Here is a 24,108-nt window from a genome sequence, read left to right on the forward strand (position 1 = left end):
TTGTCAAAATATTTGGGCCTGTCATGCTAGTAACGAGAGTGACCAGTATTGATCAAATGCAAATGATATTCGATCTTGCCACAATCGATTTTTGAGTCTTTGTTGACAAAATGGCCAATGCCTTTTGCAATGATCTAACATCCCGACAAACTTTTCCAATGCTGTTCGAACATTCGGTAAATAAGTGGTATTTCCTGGCAACATCAGCATCAATCGCATTCTTTGTCTTTTCAGTTAATTCAGCGACATTAGGTAGCGGTAAGTATCGGGCCAGTGCTAGTTTATATGGGGGAAAGGAAATTTTCAAGAACGCGGGCGAATTGAACTAAAGAATGATGGCGTTAAAAAGAATGACCGGGAAGTGTTTTCATTTGAAGTCTGACAAAAATATCCGACTTGAGAATACCCATAAACTTGTACATTAATATTTGGTACATTAATATTTGGTTGGTCTTACTCCGCATGCTATAACATCAAAATATTTCGACATATTATTCATATAAACCTTGACGACAACACTTTTTTATTTCAGCTGGTCAACTATCAAACAGCCTATCCAACAGCCTATCAAACAGTCTATCAAACAGCCTATCAAACAGCTTGACAAATCTAGGAGGTAACTACATAGTCCAAATATAAATTTCACGATTTTCATGTTTGCTCTTTCGTTTTTCTATCAATTGAGAATTTGATACATAAAGTCTATTTCCATGCAGCTTGTCACTCCGTGTCTTTTCTTTGTTCTCCTAGCGTCGTCCGGACTAACAGATGAGCAGCAAAATGCCCTCGCTGGCGCCGGCTCATCCCTGTCTGACATCTCAAATCAACTAAGCGAAGGAATTGATGGTAGGTATATGAATTAGGTCAACTGGTCGTAGAACATTTGAGAGACAGAAGCCGCCAAATTGATGTTAAATGAGTATAGGAACATTTGACCGTATTTATACAGAATTTTGAACTTTCGATTAAGTTCAACAATTTTGGCGGGAAAACGTAATCATGCATTTTGTCCCCGGATTTTCAACTTCACTAACGCGACCACCCGGTAACGCGACCATTCAACCTCGGTCCCATGAGTGTTCGTGTTACCGGGGTTCCACTGTATTTACATCATGTTTATTTCAACTTCGGAACAATTGCGGTCTGAGATGTCATTCTTTTTTCTTTTCTTGTTCTACCAGGATTGTCATCATCACTTTCGGACGATCAGAAGAATGCCCTCGCGGGCGCCGGTTCATCCCTGTCTGATCTCTCAAATCAACTCAGCGAAGGAATCGATGGTATGTGTTTATGAATAAAGTCAACTGGGCGTGGAAAATTGAGACGCGTTTTTTGATCAGCAGAAGCTGCCTCATTCATATTGAAAAATGCAAGAACAGTTGACCGTATTAGCTTATATAAATGTTGAGATGTTTGATTGATGTAGCCTTTCAGGGATTCGGTATTTCGGAATTTCGGATTGTCTGAGATGTCAATCATTGTCTTTTTGGTTTTACCAGGATTGTCGTCATCACTTTCGGACGATCAGAAGAATGCCCTCGCGGGCGCCGGCTCATCCCTGTCTGACATTTCAAATCAGCTAAGCGAAGGAATTGACGGTAGGCATCGAATAAACGATTGGTAATGCTCGCTGTATCAGTAACCATGTGTAAGTAAGATGCAAGGGCTGTCACAAGCCTGGGCCATCATGGCATTCAGTAAGCATATGCTCAAACGACGAAGTAGCCTTTAATGACGGACTTTTGCAGGGAAGTCTGTGGATCGTATATATTGAACGTATGATTTCTGTTTCAGATGTGAAGAATAAAGGGTTCCAGGGTTCCAAGGATGATCTGAACTGTATGTAGTATACCAGTACCTATGAACTTTTATTATCGTGTTGCTGTTAAAGCGCAGCGCAAATGAGTGATAGATCCATGATGGGTGATTGCAAGGCCCCATCCACAATCGTCACGTTGTGATGGCCATACGTTGCAGGTCGCACGACAAGAATCGCTCGTCCCGCTGCGCTTGAGACCAGTGTTCCTCGACGGTGTGAATTATTCATAAATCTTTCGTTCTTGCCGACGAAGATGGAGTCACTAAAAGCCATTGATTACTCGACAACAAAAATTTGAGAAAAGATGCAGTTGGGCAAGTCATTTTAAATTGTTGTACTGCTTTACATGGGCGCGATCTTATCATTAAAAACTCTCGCATTACTTTCAGCAATGGCAGATCGAGCTGGTCTATCAGAAAAAGGTAGTAACTAAAAACATTTTAAACAGCATACATTTACACGAACGTAATACTTATATCATATAATAGAGCTGCTTTCATTCTGTCAGCGGTCAATTTTACCGTATACAGCATTTTCACAGAACAAAACTTAACTACATGTATTTGATATATACGGAAGGTTAGAACCGCATCGAAATAACTCACTTAAAAAAGTACTGTGTGTTATTTTTTATTACGTGTAGGGCTGGTGCTATTGCGATAATCCTTCAGAAAAAGGTTTACAATATATTATAGGTCCACTGCTGTTTTGCAGCTTCACATGTATGTTCAGTTGTGAGCTTTAAATTGTATACTAGCAGTCGCATCACCTTTTGTTGTGCAACCTTAAGCGCTTTTACACTTTTTTTCAGAGTTCATGGAAAAACTCGGAGAGAAGCAATTTGATGGTTGTAAGTACATGTATCATGGTGCCTTCAGAGCACAGTTTGAAGTATACGTGTACTTATAAAAGTTATACGCCAGTGATATTACTCCATCCCGTACGAAATTAATGATATACATGTACAAGGAGACAGTTTGTTGACAAAATCAAGAAGTGCCAAGCTTCCCTAATAATGGTCTCTCTAAACAAGAAAAAAATGAAAGTCACACTTTAAGGGCTGATTTAGCATTCATTATTCGCTTATTCATCTTGTTCCATTTGTATATACAAAGGTCACGACGGTGTTTCATTTCAATTCAAATACAAAAATATAACTTGACATTGTCATTCCTTTTTAGCAAATGGTGGAGCAGATATGGAAGGTGAGATAAAAACAATGGCATTAGAGATATCATTTCGACGATTACTCAATCATATTTCATTCCTTAGTTACAAATCATGTACATATAGATATTTTAATGTACAATGTACATCGTTCTGCCTGAGAGAGCGACAGTTTCTCCTATTGTACATAGTAGCACAGTTTCGAAAAATGACGATTTAAGTTTTTCAATGAACATTTTGTTTTTGTTTACAGAAATTGCTAAAGCTGCTGGTATGACAGAGGAAGGTAAGAGTTACTTGTACTTGTTGGATGGCTTTTTGCTATGCCTGTGAGGCTGATAAGATAGAAGTCAGGTGCCTCACATATTGAGGCTACGGGTGTTTTGACAACCAGGGGATAGTTTGGGTACAGTGGTCACGCTTTCAAATCTAAAATTCTCTTATCCAAACTTGGCTTTTTGATAAAAGGAAACGTGTTTTGGGGATCGTGCACGCACTTTCATTTTCGATGATTTTATGTTGAGACAATTGATCTTGATGATAAATCTCTGACGTATTTTCCATCTTCTGTTACAGAATTTAAAAAGCTAAAAGACGACATGCCAGATATGGACTTAAAAGGTATTAAAAACAAAAAGTTTTGGTTGTGATTGTACTGATTCTTCTGCTGACCACTAACTGGGCCGCTAAGAGAGGGTAATTCGACATCTGGAGCCAAGTGAATGCGGTATTGCTGCTCTTTATGCATCTGTCCTTGCTCACTATTATATCCCATTATCTATAAACTCTACCTTACTACATGTAATTGACATACATGTACATCGTAATATCATTAATAAAATTCATGATGAACGATGTATACGTCGTTATGTCATCAATTCTAAACGCTCTAACCAGACTTTAAAATGGGAAAATCGTTTGCTTTCAGATATCGCTGCCTTCGCCGGTACCAACGTGTCTGGTAAGTTATAGATTATTTCTTTCTCTTCAAATGTCGAGATTTTGTTTAGAAAACTATGAAGATACGCAACTATTCTTGATAACTTCAAGGTCAACGGTGAAGCGATATTTTAACTTCCTCTTTGCTACTCAAGTTTTGAACTATGCTGTGTCGCAAAATCATTAAAGGAAATCGACTCGTGTTGTTTGGTGAGGCGACCAATATATCTCGTCCAGTATCGATCCCTTTAACCAAAGTATTTACCATTTTCAGGCTTAATGGACAAGATGTTGAATGGTTCTGGCAAGGGTAAGATTCAGAGACAAGAAATATAAGAGAAAATTAAAAAAAACATATTGCTGTTGATACCAAGTCCAATCATGTGGCGTTGTTTATCGCTTCCAGTATTCTCCTCAAACCACTGCCTTGTTTTAGTTTCATACAATGTATCTAACTAGACTGCTCAATTCTGTACCCGCGTATCGCTTGGCTGAACCTGGTATTCAATATATCGTTTGATTTCAGGTCGCATGGTCTATGTACGGGGTCCGGGTTTTGAATTGACGGAGGATACAGATTGGTCCAATGAGACATACAATACCTACCTGTGTTTTAACGAGACAAATCATTACAAGGACCTGATTAAGGGTATGTTATTTAATTCCTTTACCCTGAACGGTTCCAATATCGCTATAGAGATTGGCGCTTCAAACCGTTACTGGAACAAATGCAAACGAGCAGATAAAGCAAATAAAGGCTTCATGTATCATTAAAAATCACGAAATATCTTTCTGTGCAACACGCTGCAGTGAAACGGATGATTTGTCGTGTCTTCCCATCAGATCAGATCAATGGTCCTTGTTTTCAGTTAGACCTATTGTTGAAGGAACAGGCAGTGTATCTTTCTCTTCTCGTGGTATTTTTTGTAAGAAGCACTTACCGCCTTTCTATCTATATACTATAGGTGGTCGATATGACCGTGCTTTCATGGAGGAAGTGTTCTTTGAAAGGAAACGCCTCAATATCACGAAGGATGCTCTGAATAAAACCATGGATGACAAATTTGACATGATGGGGAAGGAGTGGACGGAAGATATGGAATGGAAGTTCAAGCAGAATGGCGGAGTTCGCCAACCAGGCTCCAAACTCGTGCCAATGAACGGCACTAATGAGACGATGTCGCATTTTGAACCACAGTACCGGAGGATGAACTTAGAGGACTGGCTCATTTACAACATGGAGAAGCTAATTGTTGGCATGGCCCTTGGCAAGAATATGACCGACTTGAAGCACTGGTCCTGGAAGCCGCACTTCATCGATGATAAGGAGTTTGATGAAATTATAAACAAAACGGAATGGCGGGATCAGGAGAGAATGAACAAGACCAATTTCTTGGATAAAATGCGGCTCAGGCCTGGCAAGGCCAATATGACCCACAATGAAAGCGACTGGGATCTTGACCACAGAGGTAAAGTCCAATATCACATTCCTAGCCGACAGTATTGAACGTCGGGCAATTTTTATCATGATCTGTGATTGAAGAACACCTCCATCCACATTTGATTGTCGTCTTTTCAGTGCCCCTTCCGGAGAACTTTACCATCGATGAAGACGAGCTTGATAACCTTCTTTGGGAACTTGTTGACATAACTATGGAGAGAGAAAGCAAGGATATGTTCCGGCCCGGCGGACCTCCCAGATATGAGGATTTTGAGGACCCTATTTATACGGGGGAATCCGTCAAGAAAGTCATTCCACCCAAGTTCAAAGGCAAATTTGATGACATGGATGAAAAGAACGAAACTTGGGACTTTCCATGTGAGTGTGATGTCATGTCTTCAGCTGTTTCTGTGTTCCGACCATTCAGTGGGGTAATGTTTGGCAATGTCTTTATAGACACGAAACGTACAAAAGAGATCGCTTTCCAAACTCTTTTTTGTTACATGTATCATAAATAGACAATATTCTATCGTCTATAGTCGGGTATTTTCGACGCAGGAATGGCTCCGGCTTCTTCTGTTGAGCATTTCTTTGCAGATGGCACGTTGATCACCTCTTCGCCAAGCATGTACATGTATAGCATAATGATAGATGTATGTCTATTGAAGTTCACTGTCACCTTCTTCTTTATTTTCGCCAGCCCCACCCGAAGAACATATCGACGCCGTGTACAACTGGACATTAACAGTAACTTCATTGATGATATCCACAATGAAAGAGCCAAATTTCAACTTTAGCTTCTTTGACGATGGGGATGACCTCAATATAACATTTCCCGAGTTCAACTTTACTAATCCCGATCCAAAAGAATTAGGCTGGGGGGACTTCGGCCTTCGGAATAGCACTTTTGAAGGTAGGTTGATATTCTTTACCGTCGATTTCTCAGTAATCTCGTTTTGATAGTCACATTAACTTTGGATAAGTGTGCATACTCCCACTACCCGTATATGAAAATGTAACTTGATCTGAGTGTTATCATCAACACATCTGGCATGAGTAACAGCATCAGGTGAGCAATTGTCCTATTGTAGCACCCACAAACAAGAAATTTATCAAATTCAACCCGGAAGATAGATGCTATACAAGACCCTAATTTGGTGTCTTTGCCTCCTCTGTTGAATTTGAAATATCATGACATCTTGATTTCAATGTAAACGTGTGACACTGATTCATTTCAGAGTTACCAGAATCGTGCTACATCGCAATGAATGAAACCAGTGGTCGTTTGTGGTCGGACTTGCACTTCTATCCCAAAGGTACGTTTGAAATGGTGGCGAAAGATGCCATTGAAAACATACACAATATCATCAAATCGCTTCACGAGACCGGCGACTTCTGTTCACGTACACTACGAGGGAAGATGTCGTTAATGTATTCTCCGATTAGTGGTTGATCATAGGATTTCCGAGACAATGATGGATTAAGATAAAATCATGTTTTGTCATTTGCCAGCCACTGTAACTGAAAAGACACTGCACCTGTTTTTTGTTTGATTTCAGATCACATGGGTGGCGGAGGTGTAGAGATGGATTTCTGGGGCTCATTCATGGGTGGCATGTCAGACATGTTCGGTAACATCACCAATAATATTGGGAACACTATAGGTAACATTACCAATGGCATCGGGAACACCGTAGGTCACATAGGCAAAGGCGTCAATGATATATTCAACAGCATGAATGATGCGATGAAGGATATGTTCGGCTTAGGAGACGACTTTGAAAAAATGGACCCAAATGCTGATGATTATATGGCTGGTATGGACGAAATGTCTGACGCTGAACTGGATGCCTACATCAACCAGTTGGATACCAAGACTAAGAAGGTTGCTACCCAGATGAGGGAGAGTACAGGTTAGTTGTTACGCTGACGCAAATCATTTTGTTATTTTTCTACGTTTATGTTGATGTATGATAGGTGCTGAGATTAACATCAGTGTTGAGAGACCGTCAAGGGCTATAGTTTATTTAAGACTGAGGTCCAAGTCACAATTGACATGCCTTCTGCAGAACCTATCCCAACGGGTTCAGTTGAATGCCAACGAAACCATTAACTAAAAGCTCACTGAAATCCTCTACTCCATTTTAAAATATGGCAAGCACCATGTGTGTCTCTTCAGACAGCTGACGTCTTGGCGTCACCTGAATAAGAAGAAAGGGTGGTCCATGAATGGCTGTTCATACAGTTTAATCTAAGTTAGGAACAATGCCATTCGATCACATAACATGTCTGAACCATTATGATTTATTCTCATTTTTTGCTCCTGTTTAGATCTCAACTTCGATACGTTTTACCAAGGTGATGTAGAAGACATGATGTGGTATTTAGCAGAACTGCCCAAGAAGATGTTGAATGTTGCTCTGGACCTGAGTAACAATGTGAAAAAGGTCACAATGCAAACAATCTGGATGCTACCTCTGAATATATGGAGGGCATATAAAGTAAGAATAAAGTTGATGAGATACTTTAGTAAGACACGATTTTGTAACTGTAGTGAATGTCATGTTATGAGAAAGTAAATGAACATTCTACTCGTCAGCGCAGCGACATCGGTGCAAGGTTTCTTGGTATACCCATTAATCAGTGTTCCCGCACATTGTTTGGAGAACGCCAGAATACCTTGCAATGTATCTATTGTCATATCACAGTGTATTCAGAAAATACGCTGAGGAACACTGGAATATGTGTTGAAGCCAAAAGGTTACAACGGGTAAGAGGCAACAACGGGATGATTTGCATAATTGTACACCAGACACATCAACTTCCACAACTCAGACCTTTCGTTCCTGTCAGAAGTACCGTGATCTATCTGGCCATGTTCGGCCATTGCAACTTTTTTTCTGTAACCGTCATCTATTCGTTGATACTGTTCTATCAACGAACTCACCATTACAACTGTAATGAGTAAGGCCACTTGGTCCAGTTTCGAATGATAAGGAGCCATATACCTTCTCTTCACTTTTGCCTCTTCAGCCCGCGGCAATGAGAGCTTTCGCGCAAGAAGCCTCGCCACAGATAAAGAATGCGCTCTGTGACGAACTGTTCAATCAGTTCGCTGAACCAATGGTCATGGAAGCTGTCAACAGACACATCGACTGTGCCAAGGTCATGTTCGAGAACAGGAGGCGGGAGATGGAGGTAAGATGCTATACAACAAGGCAAGTTCCTTTTCAGCAATAATGAATGACGATGACGCATGCATCCAGCCTCTGGTACAGATTCAAAAACCGTTATCTTTCCATGATAATTTGCTATTACAGGCCGAGCGCAAATTCGACATGGCGATGTCACAGCAACTTGCAATGATGGACTCCCTATTTGAACAGCAGCCCGTTGACGACTGGGGAATGGACATGTGGGACATGGCCTTTATGATGCCCGATGCATTTGAGGAGGAAATGTTTGACCATATGTCTGGCGATATGTTCGCTCAGAGGTATTCTTCGTTTTGTTCACTTTAAAGAGAACGCATCACTGTCCCATTGGAAGTCTGACAAACGAAATCATCGAGAACTTAAAGACAAAAAAAGAGGATTTGACAACTTAGTACCCTGAACAGGAGATTCCTGGTTTAAAGGAGCGTCTTTCAAAAGTCAAGTAAAAACCTGCATAAACCCATAATCATGATTAAATGCCACGAGTCGAATAAGAAGTACATGTACATGTATATTAGAAATTTAAATTGATGTTCTTCATTTGTTTCTGTTTAGTTTAAAGAATGGCTCATTAAAGGAAGCAAAGTTTGAGCATCCAGAGCAAAGGAAGGCTATGGCTAAGAAGACCAAGGACGTGTTTGGAGATGTGGAGACCTGGGATGTGACTACCCTATTAGATGTTGGCGACTTCCTCATGGATCTCGACTTCGATGATATTGAGCATTTACCACCTGCATCTGTGAGTATTATTTCTGAAAATAAATATAAGTTGTTTGTATATCATACCTTACAACTACGTAACAAGTTCATACTGAATTCTAAGACAATCCCGACTTGGGGCCTCAGAGAGAGAGAGACGGGCAATAGATGTCATTGGCTTACTTGACTTTCCCCAAGTGCAGAATCACGCTACATCTGTGGCGCGCCACCAAGCTCATTCGTGATTGGTCACTTTGAAAGAAAGTATTACCTAGCCAATCACAAGACTGACTCTTAATTGATTTAATTATCTCTACTGAGATGGGACTCGTGCGTTGTCATGGAAACGACCTCAACGATCTCAATGACAGAGGAGCCAGGAATAGTTTAGAATGGCGGGAAATAACCTGAGTGCACTGGTAAACACATTAGAGAGGTTTAGCAAATTCAATATACAACAATGGATCTCGTTACATTCATAAGAGGTATTGGAGAATAACTAATGTCGAATTATTTTACTTGTTTAGATTGCTGGTGCTGCTAGTATCTTTCGTGACATGGACTTCAAGCGGAACCCCGCTGCTAGGTTCACTTTTGCGGAGAAGCTTGAGGAAGGATATGGAGACGTAGCCAATTGGACATTAGATGAAATGAAAAAGTAAGCCTAAAGTCGTATCTATGATTGAATTGTATTGTCTGGTCACTCTAAGATAACACAAGGCAATGCTTCCTTCAAAAAATTCAAAGTAACATTTTTTTAAAGTGAGGAAAACGCAAAGTAATATGCCGCTAATTTAGATGATACCTTGATGCGCTCAGTGAAACTAATCAACTATGTTGTCATTCTTCCAGCGCCGGGCCCTTGATCAAAGGAGATCGTGACTTGATGTGGAACCTTGACCGAAACCTTCTTGGCCAGGCCGTGGAAGATTTCGGCAAGTTCGAATTTGACGAAGCAGAGGTATGGATTTCAATTTTCTGAATAGTTCACCTGGCGAAGGGTTGGTACATCACTTCGCTTATGCCAATATGTGTCTTTGGTGCAGGATTGCACTGTTTATGACTCAGCGTCCGTTGTAGGATAAACGTATGAGGAGATTGCGTCTCATAGAAGTAGCTTTTCTGGTTGACCTTGGATACACAGACTTTTTGAAGTCACGGCTACATGCATTTCATTTGTCAACAACTTCTCTAACTCCAGGCTTTCGTTATGGCTGAAATGATGATGGAGACAGATGATTTCAATGACCCCACCGCCTACACCGCCGAGAATCTCATGTCCCTGGGCAACATCGCCATGGGCTTCGGGGTAGATATCTGGGACCAAATTGGCGAGGACGTAATTGCCGGGGCACTTGAATCCCTCGCCAAGATCAACTTCCCTGAGAAAGGACAGGTAAACATAATCCATTTGTATAGAAAAAGATACTTCTCCGTTGTTACCGTATTTGCAGGTCCATGAAATAGTAAAATGAATTCTGATATACTGGTATGATACATTAAATTTGTAATACGCACGCAACCAGTATGAAATTAATGCCATATGGCGATGTTCCTGGACAATCCCTCCTTCCAGCATAACATTCACATTCTTTACTCTAAGGTCAAGAGAAATTGAAGGACGGGAGAAGCTTGGCCAATGATGTCTGAATTCGTCTCAGGGTGGAGAACTAAAATTATTTGGGTTATTAAACTACTTGTTTAACATATACATCACAATCTTTTGCAGAAAACGAAGCTTCTTGACAAAGCAAGGAAAGCCGGTTCTTTGGTAGGTGCATAACCTGTCACCTTACTCCTAACCTAGGTTGCATCAGATAGAGTCATCACCAGACCTTAATATTCAGCGGCTTCCTTTACAAAGGCTATGGCACCACTGACCAATTTGACCACAACGTTATTTTGTATTGTCTAAATATTCCGTCGTTTTCTTCACTCTCCTCAAATTTCCTTTCTCATTCCTGGGCGTATACTACATGACATTGTACATTCCTGTTGTTTGGTCATTAAATCATTTTTCCTTCATCAGCGAGATTCAAAGTACTGTTCATCAAGTGTATCCGTTTGATTTTCCCATTGCCTTTACAGAAACCATTTAACCAAATGACGCCAAGCGATGTCAAGAACCTTGGATACCTAGCCGAGGGATTACTTGGTGAGGACATCTACCAGATGCCGCCAGATGTGATTGCAGCGAGTATTGCTACATTCGCCGGTTTCGACATGGACATAGTACAGAGTGCACAGATTATTGACAAGGTAGAAAACTTTCCACAAACATCATACCCATTGTTCCAGCTTACTATTAATTCGTATTTTCTTTTAGGCTACAACTTGCTATTTTGGGAGCCATATGGTCATGTCAGTTGCATTATTCGATTTTTTAGCAGATTCTTGTATAAAAATCAGATATTGTCTTATGAAGCTTGGGCTACAATAAATATACCAAAGAAAACGAGAAAGTGTACGTTCTCTCTCGTCACTATAATGATGAAAAGGTAAGTTCTAACGTGTCATTTTATCTATGCCGTTTTTGTGTCCCACCATATATTCTTTTGCGGGTCCTTACTTCATAATTGACTCTTTTCCGCAGATTATGACGACTGGTAACCTTGGCTCACTCGTTCAGAAGCTTGGGCCCCTTGTCAAGGACATCGGTCTGCCGGAAATAAGGAAGCTCTCAATCGAAAACCTTGGACTCGACAACAAGACGAATGCAGTTACATTCGAAACAAATGAGGCCCAGGTAAGTGGTAGGCAGTAAAGAAAGATAGAAAATCTTTGAAATTTCATGGCAGAAATATGTATATTGGCACTGTAAGTAGCAATCAATGCAACGCACATTTTGTACCCAATGCGCATCAGCCGATATTTTGGTGTAATTACAATATTTAATAATGCTTCTATTCGTTTCAGGATATGGAAATATTCGCCAAGGTAAAGGAGCTTTACGGTGACCCGAGCGCGACCAATAGGAACTACACGACCCAGGTGATCACCAATCTTGGCCTAATTGCAGCCAGAGGATTCAATAAGACAGATATTGCCAACCTCAAGGAAGATAGTAATACACCAGTTATTTTCGAAGCGATGGGACGGTACCCGATGAGTGATATTCAGGTTAGTGTTGTTTGTAATTTTTAATCATAGTTACCCGCTATAGTCACACACTTCGTGATATCTTCCAGAGAATCAATTGTAAAATACAAATGACAAAACACCTCCACATTGCGCAGAAGTGTATGGTATTGTTTTTGAAACACATTTCTGCGGGTCCAGACAAGATTGTACGTCTTTGTCGAATACTTTAGTATGGTATTTCCATAAATCATTTCAGGAAGAAGCCATCAGCAACAAACTGCGGTCTCTGTGGGGTGTCAGCAGCTCAGCAGCCATGGCAAAGAAGACGGAATCCGACGTGACGCAAGCGGGAAAGTTTTTGAAACACTTTAAGTAAGAATGGTAATCCCGTTTCTTCCCGATGAGTGCTTTGCCCATGAAGCTGTTCTTAGACACTTTTCTATTGGAGACCGGGATAATAACGATCACTCACCTTTGAGCAATGTACTTCAGCATGTAAAACGCTGTGAAACTGATGCTGGTGTAGTCTCCTTTTCGAGTGGAAGAGCCGCCCAAGAGTCTTTGTAACTCGTAACGCTTTCAACCTCTACACTTCTACACTTCTTCTCCTCGCTCTAGGGTCAGTGAGCTGCTGCGCCTGAACCAGACTCGCCGTGCCCAAGCGGCAACTGAAATAGGTTTGTCCTCCATGGACAGCATTCCGACTGCAAACATGGAACAGATGGCGTTTTTTGCATTGATGCATGTGGTAAGTGGAATTGGAAGGTGATGATTTTGGAATGCAGATTTTAAAGTATTTTTCAAAACTAATAAGCTTTTACGATACCTGCATGCAGATTACTTTGGCGTAACGGTAAAGTGTTTTACTTTTGTTTATGTTCATGACTAGCCAACAGTGACTTCAGAAAACCCCGTCATCGTATCTTCCAGTATGGTTTTCTCAATTTTAGGACCGTGGAAACAAGACCATCGTTGACCGAACCTCAGCCTCTAACCTCGACAGCACCGACCTAACCAAAATGGGGTCTCTGTTGTGCGGAATGACAAAGGAGCAACTTGGCAACCTCACCCAGGACGCCCTGGAGACACACCTCTTCGCTCTGAGTGCTTGCCCGATGGACGCTGAGAGGGAAGAGACACTCTATGAGAGGGCGAAGTCACAAATATCGTAAGTTAAATGCATCTAAGACCAAGTAGTTTATATATCATTTAACAAGAAGTGATTTTAAATGATGGATGAATTCGAAAATAATAGAATGATTCTAACAACATTGGACGACGCATTTCGCATAGCATTCTGTTCATAAATGCCGAGTACGTAAGAAGAGTAAGAGGAAGGGAACATGTATGGAGAAATGCGTCGGATGTTGCGTGTCAGGATGGTTGATGGGCTTGTTGGAATCGATGAAGAAAAGAATCTTGGTGACTTCTCTGAAGTAATTTTTCTCATGTTTTCGCCTTTTTTAGCGACTTGCTTACCAGTGCAAAGAAGCTGACAATGGCAGGGCCTCTTCTTAGCTATGCATCGGATTCTGATATGGAAAGCATTAAATCGGTATGCAGACATCGTAATTGTTACATTATAGCACCTTGTAGCACTAGTCGCATGTTTGGTGATGGTCAGAGTGACGTCTTCTTTGACTTCTGGTTACGCGCAATAGAAATAAACATTGCCGTAGTTATTATGCAGGCAAATACGCTGAAACCTGCTACTAGTCTACACAATGGGAATTTCAATTTTAATATTTTTTTTAACGAACGGACTTTTGTTCTTGGGTGAAACATGACTTGCTTTTTTGTTTCAGAATGCTCTTTCAGACGCTTCAAACATGATATTTTCCCAATACGCCAAGAGAGAGGCTGCAATAGCCAGACGTCAGGAATCGGCTGTGGAGACGTTCAACACTACCCAGCTAGAGAACGAAGCCATCAAGAAGAGTAGCCTGGTCAAGAAAGCCATAGATGCAATGGTTGCTGCTAAAACCAAGACGAATGGAACTACTTCCTCTCGAAGGAAACGAGGTAACAAATCTAGTTTCCAGGCTATGTAGATACACGTGTCGGCTTCTAGAAACATCCCGGAACGTAAAATGATAGAACTATTTGCCTTAGTGGAACTCAAGTGATTGCTTCGATCAGTAAGGTTTCCTGACGTTCTCATTGGCTCCTAAATCGCTGCAGTAATAGTACTTTAGTTAACGAAAACAAGGAGATACATAGAATGTACATGTATTTTGAGACACTTGTACATCTCTTAGGGTCAGTAAAAAAGTACATGCATTGTTTATTTTATGTTGTAGTTATCGAGCTGCATGATTGTATTCTTAATTCTTCTCCTGCCAGCTACTTCCGCCCTCGGATGCGCCGAACTCCAGTCACTTGGAACATCGGTCGTTTCGCTCTCAACTGACCAGATTGGTAGTATTTCGAACTCAGAGTTCAAGAACTGTGCTGAAACCATTGGGTCACAGTCCGCATGGTCCGACTCGCAGATATCTTCACTGGTCACGAAGGGAAAGTCGGTATGTTCAGCGCAGAATCCATACATGAGCAAAACGCATTAGCCCTCAACTTCTATCTTCATCAACTTGACCACATTCTTTATGACAAACTGTGCTGGAAGTAGACGGAAGATCTTTATGTTTGAAATAATGCTCCTATAAATGTAAGATGTAGCCCTTGCTGATGCTGCATAACTTAACCCAAAATCTTAACTACATGAATCTTGTCACACTTTGCTTCCATACAGGCTTACGGCAGCACCCCTGGAGACTGGTCCAGCGAGACGGTCAGGCAGCTAGGAAGTACCGTCTCCGGCCTTACTGCTGATGAAATCAAAACTCTGAAACTGAACAGTACTGACGTCATGTACTCGATTGGTAAACATGGTAAACTCTCAGGAACTAAGGTATGTGGCTGTGCTATTGTCTTCGCTAACGCGGTACGCCTTTTGTCGATTTCTTAATACTTTTAAAAGGAGCGGTCTTAAATCGGTGCAACTTACTGTGGTACGTTTATTGCTTTCATCCGTTTGATAAAGTTTGTTAGACGGGGACAAATTGAGTGCGTACTGGTATATACCAGATCATGCGACCATCAATTGAGTAACGATGACACTGCAAAAGATATCAAGGCCTTTCAGTTTTTTACAGTCATTTCCGATCATGCTGATCTAATTTCCCGTTTAATTTCACCAGTTGGTTGCGGGTTTCGGACGCTGGGCAGAACTTGCAAAGGGTGGCGATGTCTCCAAGCTGAGCTCGGCTGAACTGAAGGGTATGGGACATTTCCCGTGCGGGGCCACTGCGGACCAGATCGAAAACATCACAGCGGCTGCATATGCGTAAGTCTTGAAGGAGGGTGTCGGGGGGGGGGGGGAGCACTTTGCCGCGGAATGGACAGCTTTCGTTGACACAGTAGTTTCGATGAGGTTATCTCCCACTATTCAAAAGTTAAAAATTCTTTATTTTCAGTGTCTGAAGTGCAAATATTGTTGATGGATGAAACATTTGTTATACTTTAAAAAGTGCTTCTCCTTTTGTGTTCATTGCCTAACAAGATGTCCTCTTCTTTTTGTAAATTTTCCAGAGGGGCAGCCAACACGATCGGAGGCCTTGACAGCTGCGCAATAGCGCAGGTGACCGGTTTCGCTCAGAAGGCCAAGGAAGTCTACGGTGATGACGTATCCAAGTGGTCAACATCCGTTGTGAAAGATATGGGCAACATGGTTGGTGAGTAGATTCATTTCAAGGAAATACATACTGATCCTTAAGGTTTCGACACATCGTACACCTTCAGGCTATTCCTTTGATGAAAGGTGAAGCAAGATGACGAATAACCAAGGAATTTAGAATCCTTCAATCTCGCACTATCATCGATGCCTGATATGCTGAATATGAATTACTTTGCCTCCGAGCAGAAATTCAAATACTCAATCTTCCTTCTGCAGGCGGTCTTGGAAAATCGGACTTGGCCAAACTTTCAACTGACCAGATTTCCGTAATTTCGACAACATCCATTAAGAATATTCCTCCAGTGAATTTCGCTGTAAGTACACGATTACTTGTCCTGACCAGTATTGGCCAAGTAATAATATTGCAGTAGAAGTAGTAGTCATGTTAGAAGTAGTAGTAATGGGAGGCATATCAATATATCGGTTCTCATTCCTTCTAACAATTTACTTCTTTTTGTAATACCAAGTATGTTTGCAAAGATTTCTTTCTCAGATCTTTTTGTTTCTTTACATCATACTTCATACCTCTAATGTCCACATGGAGTATATACCGCATGATGAGTGCGTTGTTGAAAGTCTTTCGGTGAGACCAGTTTGATTAAATCTACAGTACAACCTCTCTATTGCGGACACCCATGGGACTGGGCCCAGGTGTCCGCAATAGAGAGGTGTCCGCACTAGGGAGGTTATGCCAAATCGTCCGATAGGTGGATTTGAAGTTCCCGCCTTGCAGGTCTTGGTTTTCTCTGTGTCGACATCTAGCGTAGAAACTTTAAACCTGTTGGCTGATCGGTATTTGCTTGTGATGTTGCGTTGAATGAATTGAGCTACTTTGGAACTCAGAGCGTGAATAATCTCTCTAGTAAAAGGTGCCCCTTTTATTGCAAAATCTCCTCGACATGTCATAATGTGTGAAAAAACACCATAATTTCTGTTCATCAGCCACCTTTGATTAATAATTAATTTTTTCTAATTTCTCTACTTACACATATTCGCCGCAACACTGACAAAACCGCGTGGATTTATGAGTGTCCGTTGACACAATAGGCCTATGTGATTAGTTGAAAAGATGAGTAAACAAATGTCGCGGCTTAATTAGGATACAAAAACACAATGCCATGGGGTAATTACGTTGATTAATTACGCAAATATCACACCTGTCGGGCCTACTTGACTCTCCAAGCGCACGCGGGAAACCATTGTTTTTGCCGACTGTCCGTAATTGGGAGGGAATTGGACCAAAAATTGGCTATCGCCCTGTCCGCAATTCGGAGTAGAGAGGTGTCCGCCGTACAGAGGTTTTTGTTATTGGAAATGACTTAGAAAAAATCGGGACTGGCCGGACGTGTCCGTAATGTAGAGGTGTCCGCCTGGCAGAGGTGTCCGCTGAGGGAGGTTCTACTGTACTTTGATTTTATTCCATCATATCGTACATTTCATCTTCAGGGGTTTACAGCAGAGCAGTTGCTTGGAATGAGTACGAACCAGGCCAAGTCGGTCGAAAACGATCAGCTGCTTGCCTTAGAGCCTGCTCAGGTCGAAGCCCTTGGCACTGCTTCCGGCGGCACTATCACTGTCGTTAATAACAATGGAGGAGGAAATAATGGGGAAGGAGGTGGCAATGCTGCTCCCGAGAGTAAGTAGAATTTGTCTGTCCGCTTCAGAAAACATACATATAGATCAACACAAAACCCACCTCAAAAGCAATTGATATGTCGGCACGTCTGTCACGAATTGGTGGGCCATTCTGGAAAATGTTATGGGCCGATGTACAGGCAGATGATGAAACGACAGAAAACCACATAATGATCGAAGTATTCCAAGCGCCGAATATGTTGTCCAATTTGTCGTTTTTGGAGAAGTGTATATCATTATTGCAGTGTATGGTTATCTTTTTTAGGAATTAAACGACCTTCTCTTTCACTTTCAGCCGTGTCGACTTCCGCCATGCTGATTATCACCTCCGCACTTCTGGCTCTTGCGTGGTCGAGTCAAACTGTGCTCTAGTATGGATCTTTTGTAATTACGTTTTATCCCAGTAAATGAATTGTATATACTTAAGATTTTATTTTCTGAACAAAACGATTAGGTAACGGTGTGAACAATTTGATATATTTCAACCTCGGCGATCCTGTGAGGGTAATATTTTTGCGAGTGAAGGTTTCTTTCTACATTCTTCTGTATACAACATATCGTTTATCACTGTGTTTGGCCAAATGTGCCGAAACTGGAAACTCAGGCTTGGTTGAAATCGACACCACAGCGTTATCTTAAAATGTTTGAGTGGCGACTTAATCGTGGAATGGTGCGGACTGTCTAATTTCGATGCACATTTTTATGGAATATGTTAGGCAAGAAACAGATACCCTCTTTTACCATGAGAAGTGCCGTTTAAATTAGCAGATTTACCACTATGGCAACCAACCTTACAAAAGTTACTGCTCAGGTATCACAACTGTCGTGACTGTCATTTGTAAATTCTCTGCCAAAATCTGCCCAAAAAATACATCTTATGGTAGTGGGGTGTATTGGAATGAGGTCATACTCGCTGTGGAAAAGTGCGTCACAAGCGTACACTGCTATACAGACAGGAAGACGAGTTAAATGGTCACATTATTTGTCATTTAGCTATAGGGCACGGACAAGTGCACATTTCAATGACGTCAGTGTATGTATATCAAAAGAACATGCTCAGTGAACTCTCCTCCCGGCATGTATAGCAGTGTACACTCACAGTGATACTGTCTAAGAGCGCCCATGTTCAACAAAAGCTGAATTTGAGACAAGGAAAACGGCTGATCAGAATATATCTACATTGTGGGTTATCATATTTTTGGTCATTAACCGTTTTAATTTCCGCATTCGCGAATATTCGTAATGCATGAAGACTAACAGTTAAATAACCTGAAATACAAATAGCACTGGTAGTAAAATGAAGCTGTCATCTTTCGTGATGAACCTAACGTGTAAAATAAAGCGGTAATAAAGTTTATCACGGAAGTGCTTGTCAATGAAATTATGACGCACTGCAAAGGGGCTGCTTCAACAGCGTGGACTGATGACTTGCAAATTATTCACGAACCCAGCCAGCCTAGCGACCAGGCGATAGGGGAGTATATTCCCTACAAATGCATTCAGTTGGTGAATCAAGTGTCATGATTTGAACAGAATCTCGAAGCAAAGAGTTGAGCGAGCTCGGAATTGACTGATAATAACTAATGGACGCAATGACCACTTTATTGTCGGTTAAACTTCCTTGGCTTGTCAGAAAATATCAGCTCTTTGATTTCACAAAGCTTCCATGAATGATACACTGCATTTGCCTGGAGAAGGTATTCGTCTAAAAAATAAAACCTATGTATACATATCGACCGAATTTTGTCCTCCACCCGTTCCTACTTCAAATTCTTCAATTTCGCCCAGCCCCATTCGAGTTTGTCCTGCTTGCTGCCCCGAAGCCAGATGTCAACTTGGTGAAGGAGATGAGACAGTCACATCCAATCCGCCCATTTTGTCCTGCTGGCTGCTCCGCCATCCAGTCAATACGGTGAGAGAGATGAGACAGTCACAACCAGCCCGATTATGTCCTGTTGCCTGCCCCGCTGCCCTGCCAACACGGTGAGAGATGAGACAGTCGCACTCGGCCCGATTATATCCTGCTGTCTACCCCACCTCCCTGTCAACACGGTGAGAGAGATGAGACGGTCACACCCATCTCGATTATGTCCTACTTGCAGCCCCGCCGTCCTGTCAACACGGTGAGAGAGATGAGACAGTCACAACCAGCTTGATTATGTTCTGTTACATACCCCGCCGTCCAGTCAATTCGGTGAGAGAAATGAGACGATCTCGTCTAGCCCGATTATGTCCTGTTGCCTGCCCCGCAGTTCTATCAGCGCAATGAGAGTGATGAGACAGTCACAACCAGCCCGATTATGTTGCCTCTCTCGCCCTCCTGTCAATTCAGTGAGAGAGAAGAGACGTTCTCACCGAGCCCGACTAAGTACTGTTACCAACCCGAAGTTCTGTTAGTGCAGTGAAAGAGATGATACAGTAATACCAAGCCCGATTATGTCTTGCTGCCTGCCCTGCTGTCCGGTAATCACGGTGAAAAAGATGAGAGAGTCATAACCAGCGCCCGATTATGTCCTGCTGCTTGCCCAGCCGTCCTGTCAGCTCGGAGAGAGAGATAAGACAGTCACACCCAGCCCGTTTATCCTGCTGGTGGCCCTGCCGTCATGTCAACAGAGATATATATATATATACAGTCACACCCAGCCCGTTTATCCTGCTGGTGGCCCTGCTGTCCTGTCAACACACAGAGAGAGAGAGAGATGAGGCAGTCGCACCAATCCCGATTATGTTCTGCTGCCTTCTCCGCCGTCCTGTCAATTCGGTGAGAAAGATGAGACAGTCACACCCAGCCCGCCCATTTGGTCCTCCTGGCTGGTCCGCCGTCCAGTCAATACGGTGAGAGAAATGAGACAATAGCACACCCCCGATTGTGTCTTCTTGTGTACCCCGCCGTCCTGTCGATTCGGTGAGAAAGATGAGACAGTCACACCCAGCCCGCCCATTTGGTCCTCCTGGCTGGTCCGCCGTCCAGTCAATACGGTGAGAGAAATGAGACAATAGCACACCCCCGATTGTGTCTTCTTGTGTACCCCGCCGTCCTGTCAATTCGGTGAGAAAGATGAGACAGTTACACCCAGCCCGCCCATTTGGTCCTCCTGGCTGGTCCGCCGTCCAGTCAATACGGTGAGAGAAATGAGACAATAGCACACCCCCGATTGTGTCTTCTTGTGTACCCCGCCGTCCTGTCAATTCGGTGAGAAAGATGAGACAGTTACACCCAGCCCGCCCATTTGGTCCTCCTGGCTGGTCCGCCGTCCAGTCAATACGATGAGAGAGATGAGACAATCGCACCCCCCCCCCCCCCGATTGTGTTTTCTTGTGTACCCCGCCGTCCTGTCAATTCGGTGAGAAAGATGAGACAGTCACACCAAGCCCGGTTATGTCTTGCTGCCTGCCCTGGCGTCTGGTCAGCTAAGCGAGACTAGGATGAGACAGTCACACCCAGCCCGATTATGTCCTGCTACCTGCCCCGCCGTCTGGTCAGCTTGGTGAGAAAACTGAGACAGTCACATCCAGCCCGATTGTGTCTTGCTGCCTGCGCTGGCGTCTGGTCAGCTAAGCGAGACTGAGATGAGACAGTCACACTCAGCCCGATTATGTCATGTTGCCTGCCCCGAAGTCCTGTCAGCTTGGTGAGAGAGATGAGACAGTCACATTCAGCCAGATTATATCCTGCATGCTGCCTTCCCTGCCGTCCTGTCAACACGTTTAGAGAGATGGGACAGTCACACCCAGCCCTATTATGTCCTGCTGGCTGCTTCGCCATCATGTCAACACGGTGAGAAAGACCAGCTCGATTATGTGCTATTGCCTGCCCGCCGTCCTGTCATTCGGTGAGAGAGATGAGAAGATCTCAACCAGCCCGATTTATGTCTTGCTGCCTGCCCTGTCGTCCTGTCAATACGTTGAAAGAAATGAGAGTCATAACCAGCTCGATTATATCCTGCTACCTGTTCCGCCGTCCTGTCAGCATGGAGAGTGAGATAAGACAGTCACACCCAGCCTGTTTATGTCCTCCTGGTTGCCCCACTGTCCTGTCAACACGGGTGCGAGAGATAAGGCAGTCACACCCAGTCCGATTATGTCCTGTTGCCTGCCCCGAATTCCTGTCGTCAGCTAGTTGAGAGAGATAAAACAGTCACACCCAGACCGATTATGTCCTGCTGGCCGCCTCGCCTTCCTGATTAACGTCGAGAGAGATGAGAGAGTCGGAACCAGTCCGATTATGTCCTGTTGCCTGCCCCGAAGTCCTGTCGTCAGCTAATTGAGAGAGATGAGACAGTCACACCCAGCCCGATTATGTTCTGCTGGCTGCCTCACCGTCCTGTCTAACGACGAGAGAGATGAGAGAGTCAGACCCAGTCCCAGTCCGATTATGTCCTGTTGCCTGCCTCGAAGTCCTGTCATCAGCTAGTTGAGAGAGATAAGACAGTCACACCCAGTCCGATTATGTTCTGTTGGCTGCCTCGCCGTCCTGTCTAACGACGAGAGAGATGAGAGAGTCAGAAACAGTCCGATTATGTCCTGTTGCCTGCCCCGAAGTCCTGTCGTCAGCTAGTTGAGAGAGATGAGACAGTCACACCCAGTCCGACTTGTCCTGCTGCCTGTTCCGCCGTCCTGTCAGCATGGGGAGAGAGATAAGACAGTCACAGCCAGCCCGTTTATGTCCTGTCGGTTGGCCCGCTGTCCTGTCAACACGGGTGCGAGAGATGAGGCAGTCACACCCAGTCCGATTATGTCCTGTTGCCTGCCCTGAAGTCCTGTCGTCAGCTAGTTGAGAGAGATGAGACAGTCACACCCAACCCGATTATGTTCTGCTGGCTGCCTCACCGTCCTGTCTGACGACGAGAGAGATGAGACAGTCACACCCAGTCCGATTATGTCCTGCTGGCTGCCCCGAAGTCCTGTCGTCAGCTAGTTGAGAGAGATGAGACAGTCACACCTAGTCCGATTATGTCCTGTTGGCTGCCTCGCCGTACTGTCTAACGACGAGAGAGATGAGAGAGTCAGAACCAATCCGATTATGTCCTTCTGCCTGCCCCGAAGTCCTGTCGTCAGCTAGTTGAGTGAGATGAGACAGTCACACCCAGCCCGATTATGTTCTGTTGGCTGCCTCGCCGTCCTGTCTAACGACGAGAGAGATGAGAGAGTCAGAACCAGTCCGATTTTATGTCCTGTTGCCTGCCCCGAAGTCCTATCATCAGCTAGTTGAGAGAGATGAGACAGTCACACCCAGTCCGATTATGTCCTGTTGGCTGCCTCGCCGTCCTGTCTAACGACGAGAGAGATGAGAGAGTCAGAACCAGTCCGATTTTATGTCCTGTTGCCTGCCCCGAAGTCCTATCATCAGCTAGTTGAGAGAGATGAGACAGTCACACCCAGTCCGATAATGTCCTGTTGGCTGCCTCGCCGTCCTGTCTAACGACGAGAGAGATGAGAGAGTCAGAACCAGTCCGATTATGTCCTGTTGCCTGCCCCGAAGTCCTATCATCAGCTAGTTGAGTGAGATGAGACAGTCACACCCAACCCGATTATGTCCTGTTGGCTGCCTCGCCGTCCTGTCTAACGACGAGAGAGATGAGAGAGTCAGAACCAGTCCGATTATGTCCTGTTGCCTGCCCCGAAGTCCTATCATCAGCTAGTTGAGAGAGATGAGACAGTCACACCCGGCCCGATTATGTCCTGTTGGCTGCCTCGCCGTTCTGTCTAACGTCGAGAGAGATGAGAGAGTCAGAACTAGTCCGATTATGTCTTGTTGCCTGCCCCGCAGTTCTATCAGAGCGGTTAGTGAGATGAGACAGTCACACCCAGCCCGATTATGTCGTGCTGTCTGCCCCGAAGTCATGTCAGCTTGGTGAGAGAGATGAGACAGTCACATTCAGCCCGATTATATCCTGCATGCTGCCTGCCCTGCCATCCTGTCAACGTGTTGAGAGAGATCGGACAGTCACATCCAGCCGGATTAAGTGCTGTTGCCTGCCCCGCCATCATGTCAGCACGGTGAGAGAGATGAGACGATCTCAGCCAGCCCGATTTATGTCTTACTGCCTGCCCTGTAATCCTGTCAACACGATGAAAGAAATGAGAGTCATAACCAGCTCGATTATGTCCTGCTGCCTGTTCCGCCGTCGTGTCAGCATGGAGAGTGAGATAAGACAGTCACAGCCAGCCCGTTTATGTCCTGCTGGTTGGTCCGCTGTCCTATCAACACAGGTGCGAGAGATGAGGCAGTCACACCCAGTTCGATTATGTCCTGTTGCCTGCCCCGAAGTCCTGTCGTCAGCTCGTTGAGAGAGATGAGACAGTCACACCCAACCCGATTATGTCCTGCTGGCTTCCTCAACGTCCTGTCTAACGATGAGAGTCACACCCAGCCTGA

At 43.6% G+C, this 24,108-nt stretch overlaps 1 protein-coding gene across 1 annotated transcript; it reads left to right on the forward strand.

Moving 5' to 3' along the window:
* The first annotated feature begins 14,837 nt into the window (after positions 1-14,837).
* LOC135487878 (uncharacterized) lies at positions 14,838-18,101 on the forward strand. Its single transcript, XM_064772103.1, has 7 exons — positions 14,838-14,879; positions 15,111-15,269; positions 15,559-15,704; positions 15,950-16,092; positions 16,311-16,408; positions 17,541-17,730; positions 18,025-18,101. Exons 1-7 carry the CDS (start codon positions 14,838-14,840, stop codon positions 18,099-18,101), a joined length of 855 nt encoding a protein of 284 aa, XP_064628173.1.
* Positions 18,102-24,108: the final 6,007 nt, after the last annotated feature.

Source organism: Lineus longissimus, chromosome 1, assembly GCF_910592395.1.
Source record: "Lineus longissimus chromosome 1, tnLinLong1.2, whole genome shotgun sequence".
NCBI lineage: Eukaryota > Metazoa > Nemertea > Pilidiophora > Heteronemertea > Lineidae > Lineus > Lineus longissimus.

What these genes read in the sequence shown, in the direction of transcription:
- LOC135487878 (XM_064772103.1), top strand. Translation starts at nt 14,838, where the DNA reads ATGGTCCGACTCGCAGATATCTTCACTGGTCACGAAGGGAAA. An exon ending in ATCACAGCGGCTGCATATGC is followed by an intron (nt 15,705 to 15,949) that starts GTAAGTCTTGAA and finishes TAAATTTTCCAG; the next exon opens with AGGGGCAGCCAACACGATCG. An exon ending in AGATATGGGCAACATGGTTG is followed by an intron (nt 16,093 to 16,310) that starts GTGAGTAGATTC and finishes TTCCTTCTGCAG; the next exon opens with GCGGTCTTGGAAAATCGGAC.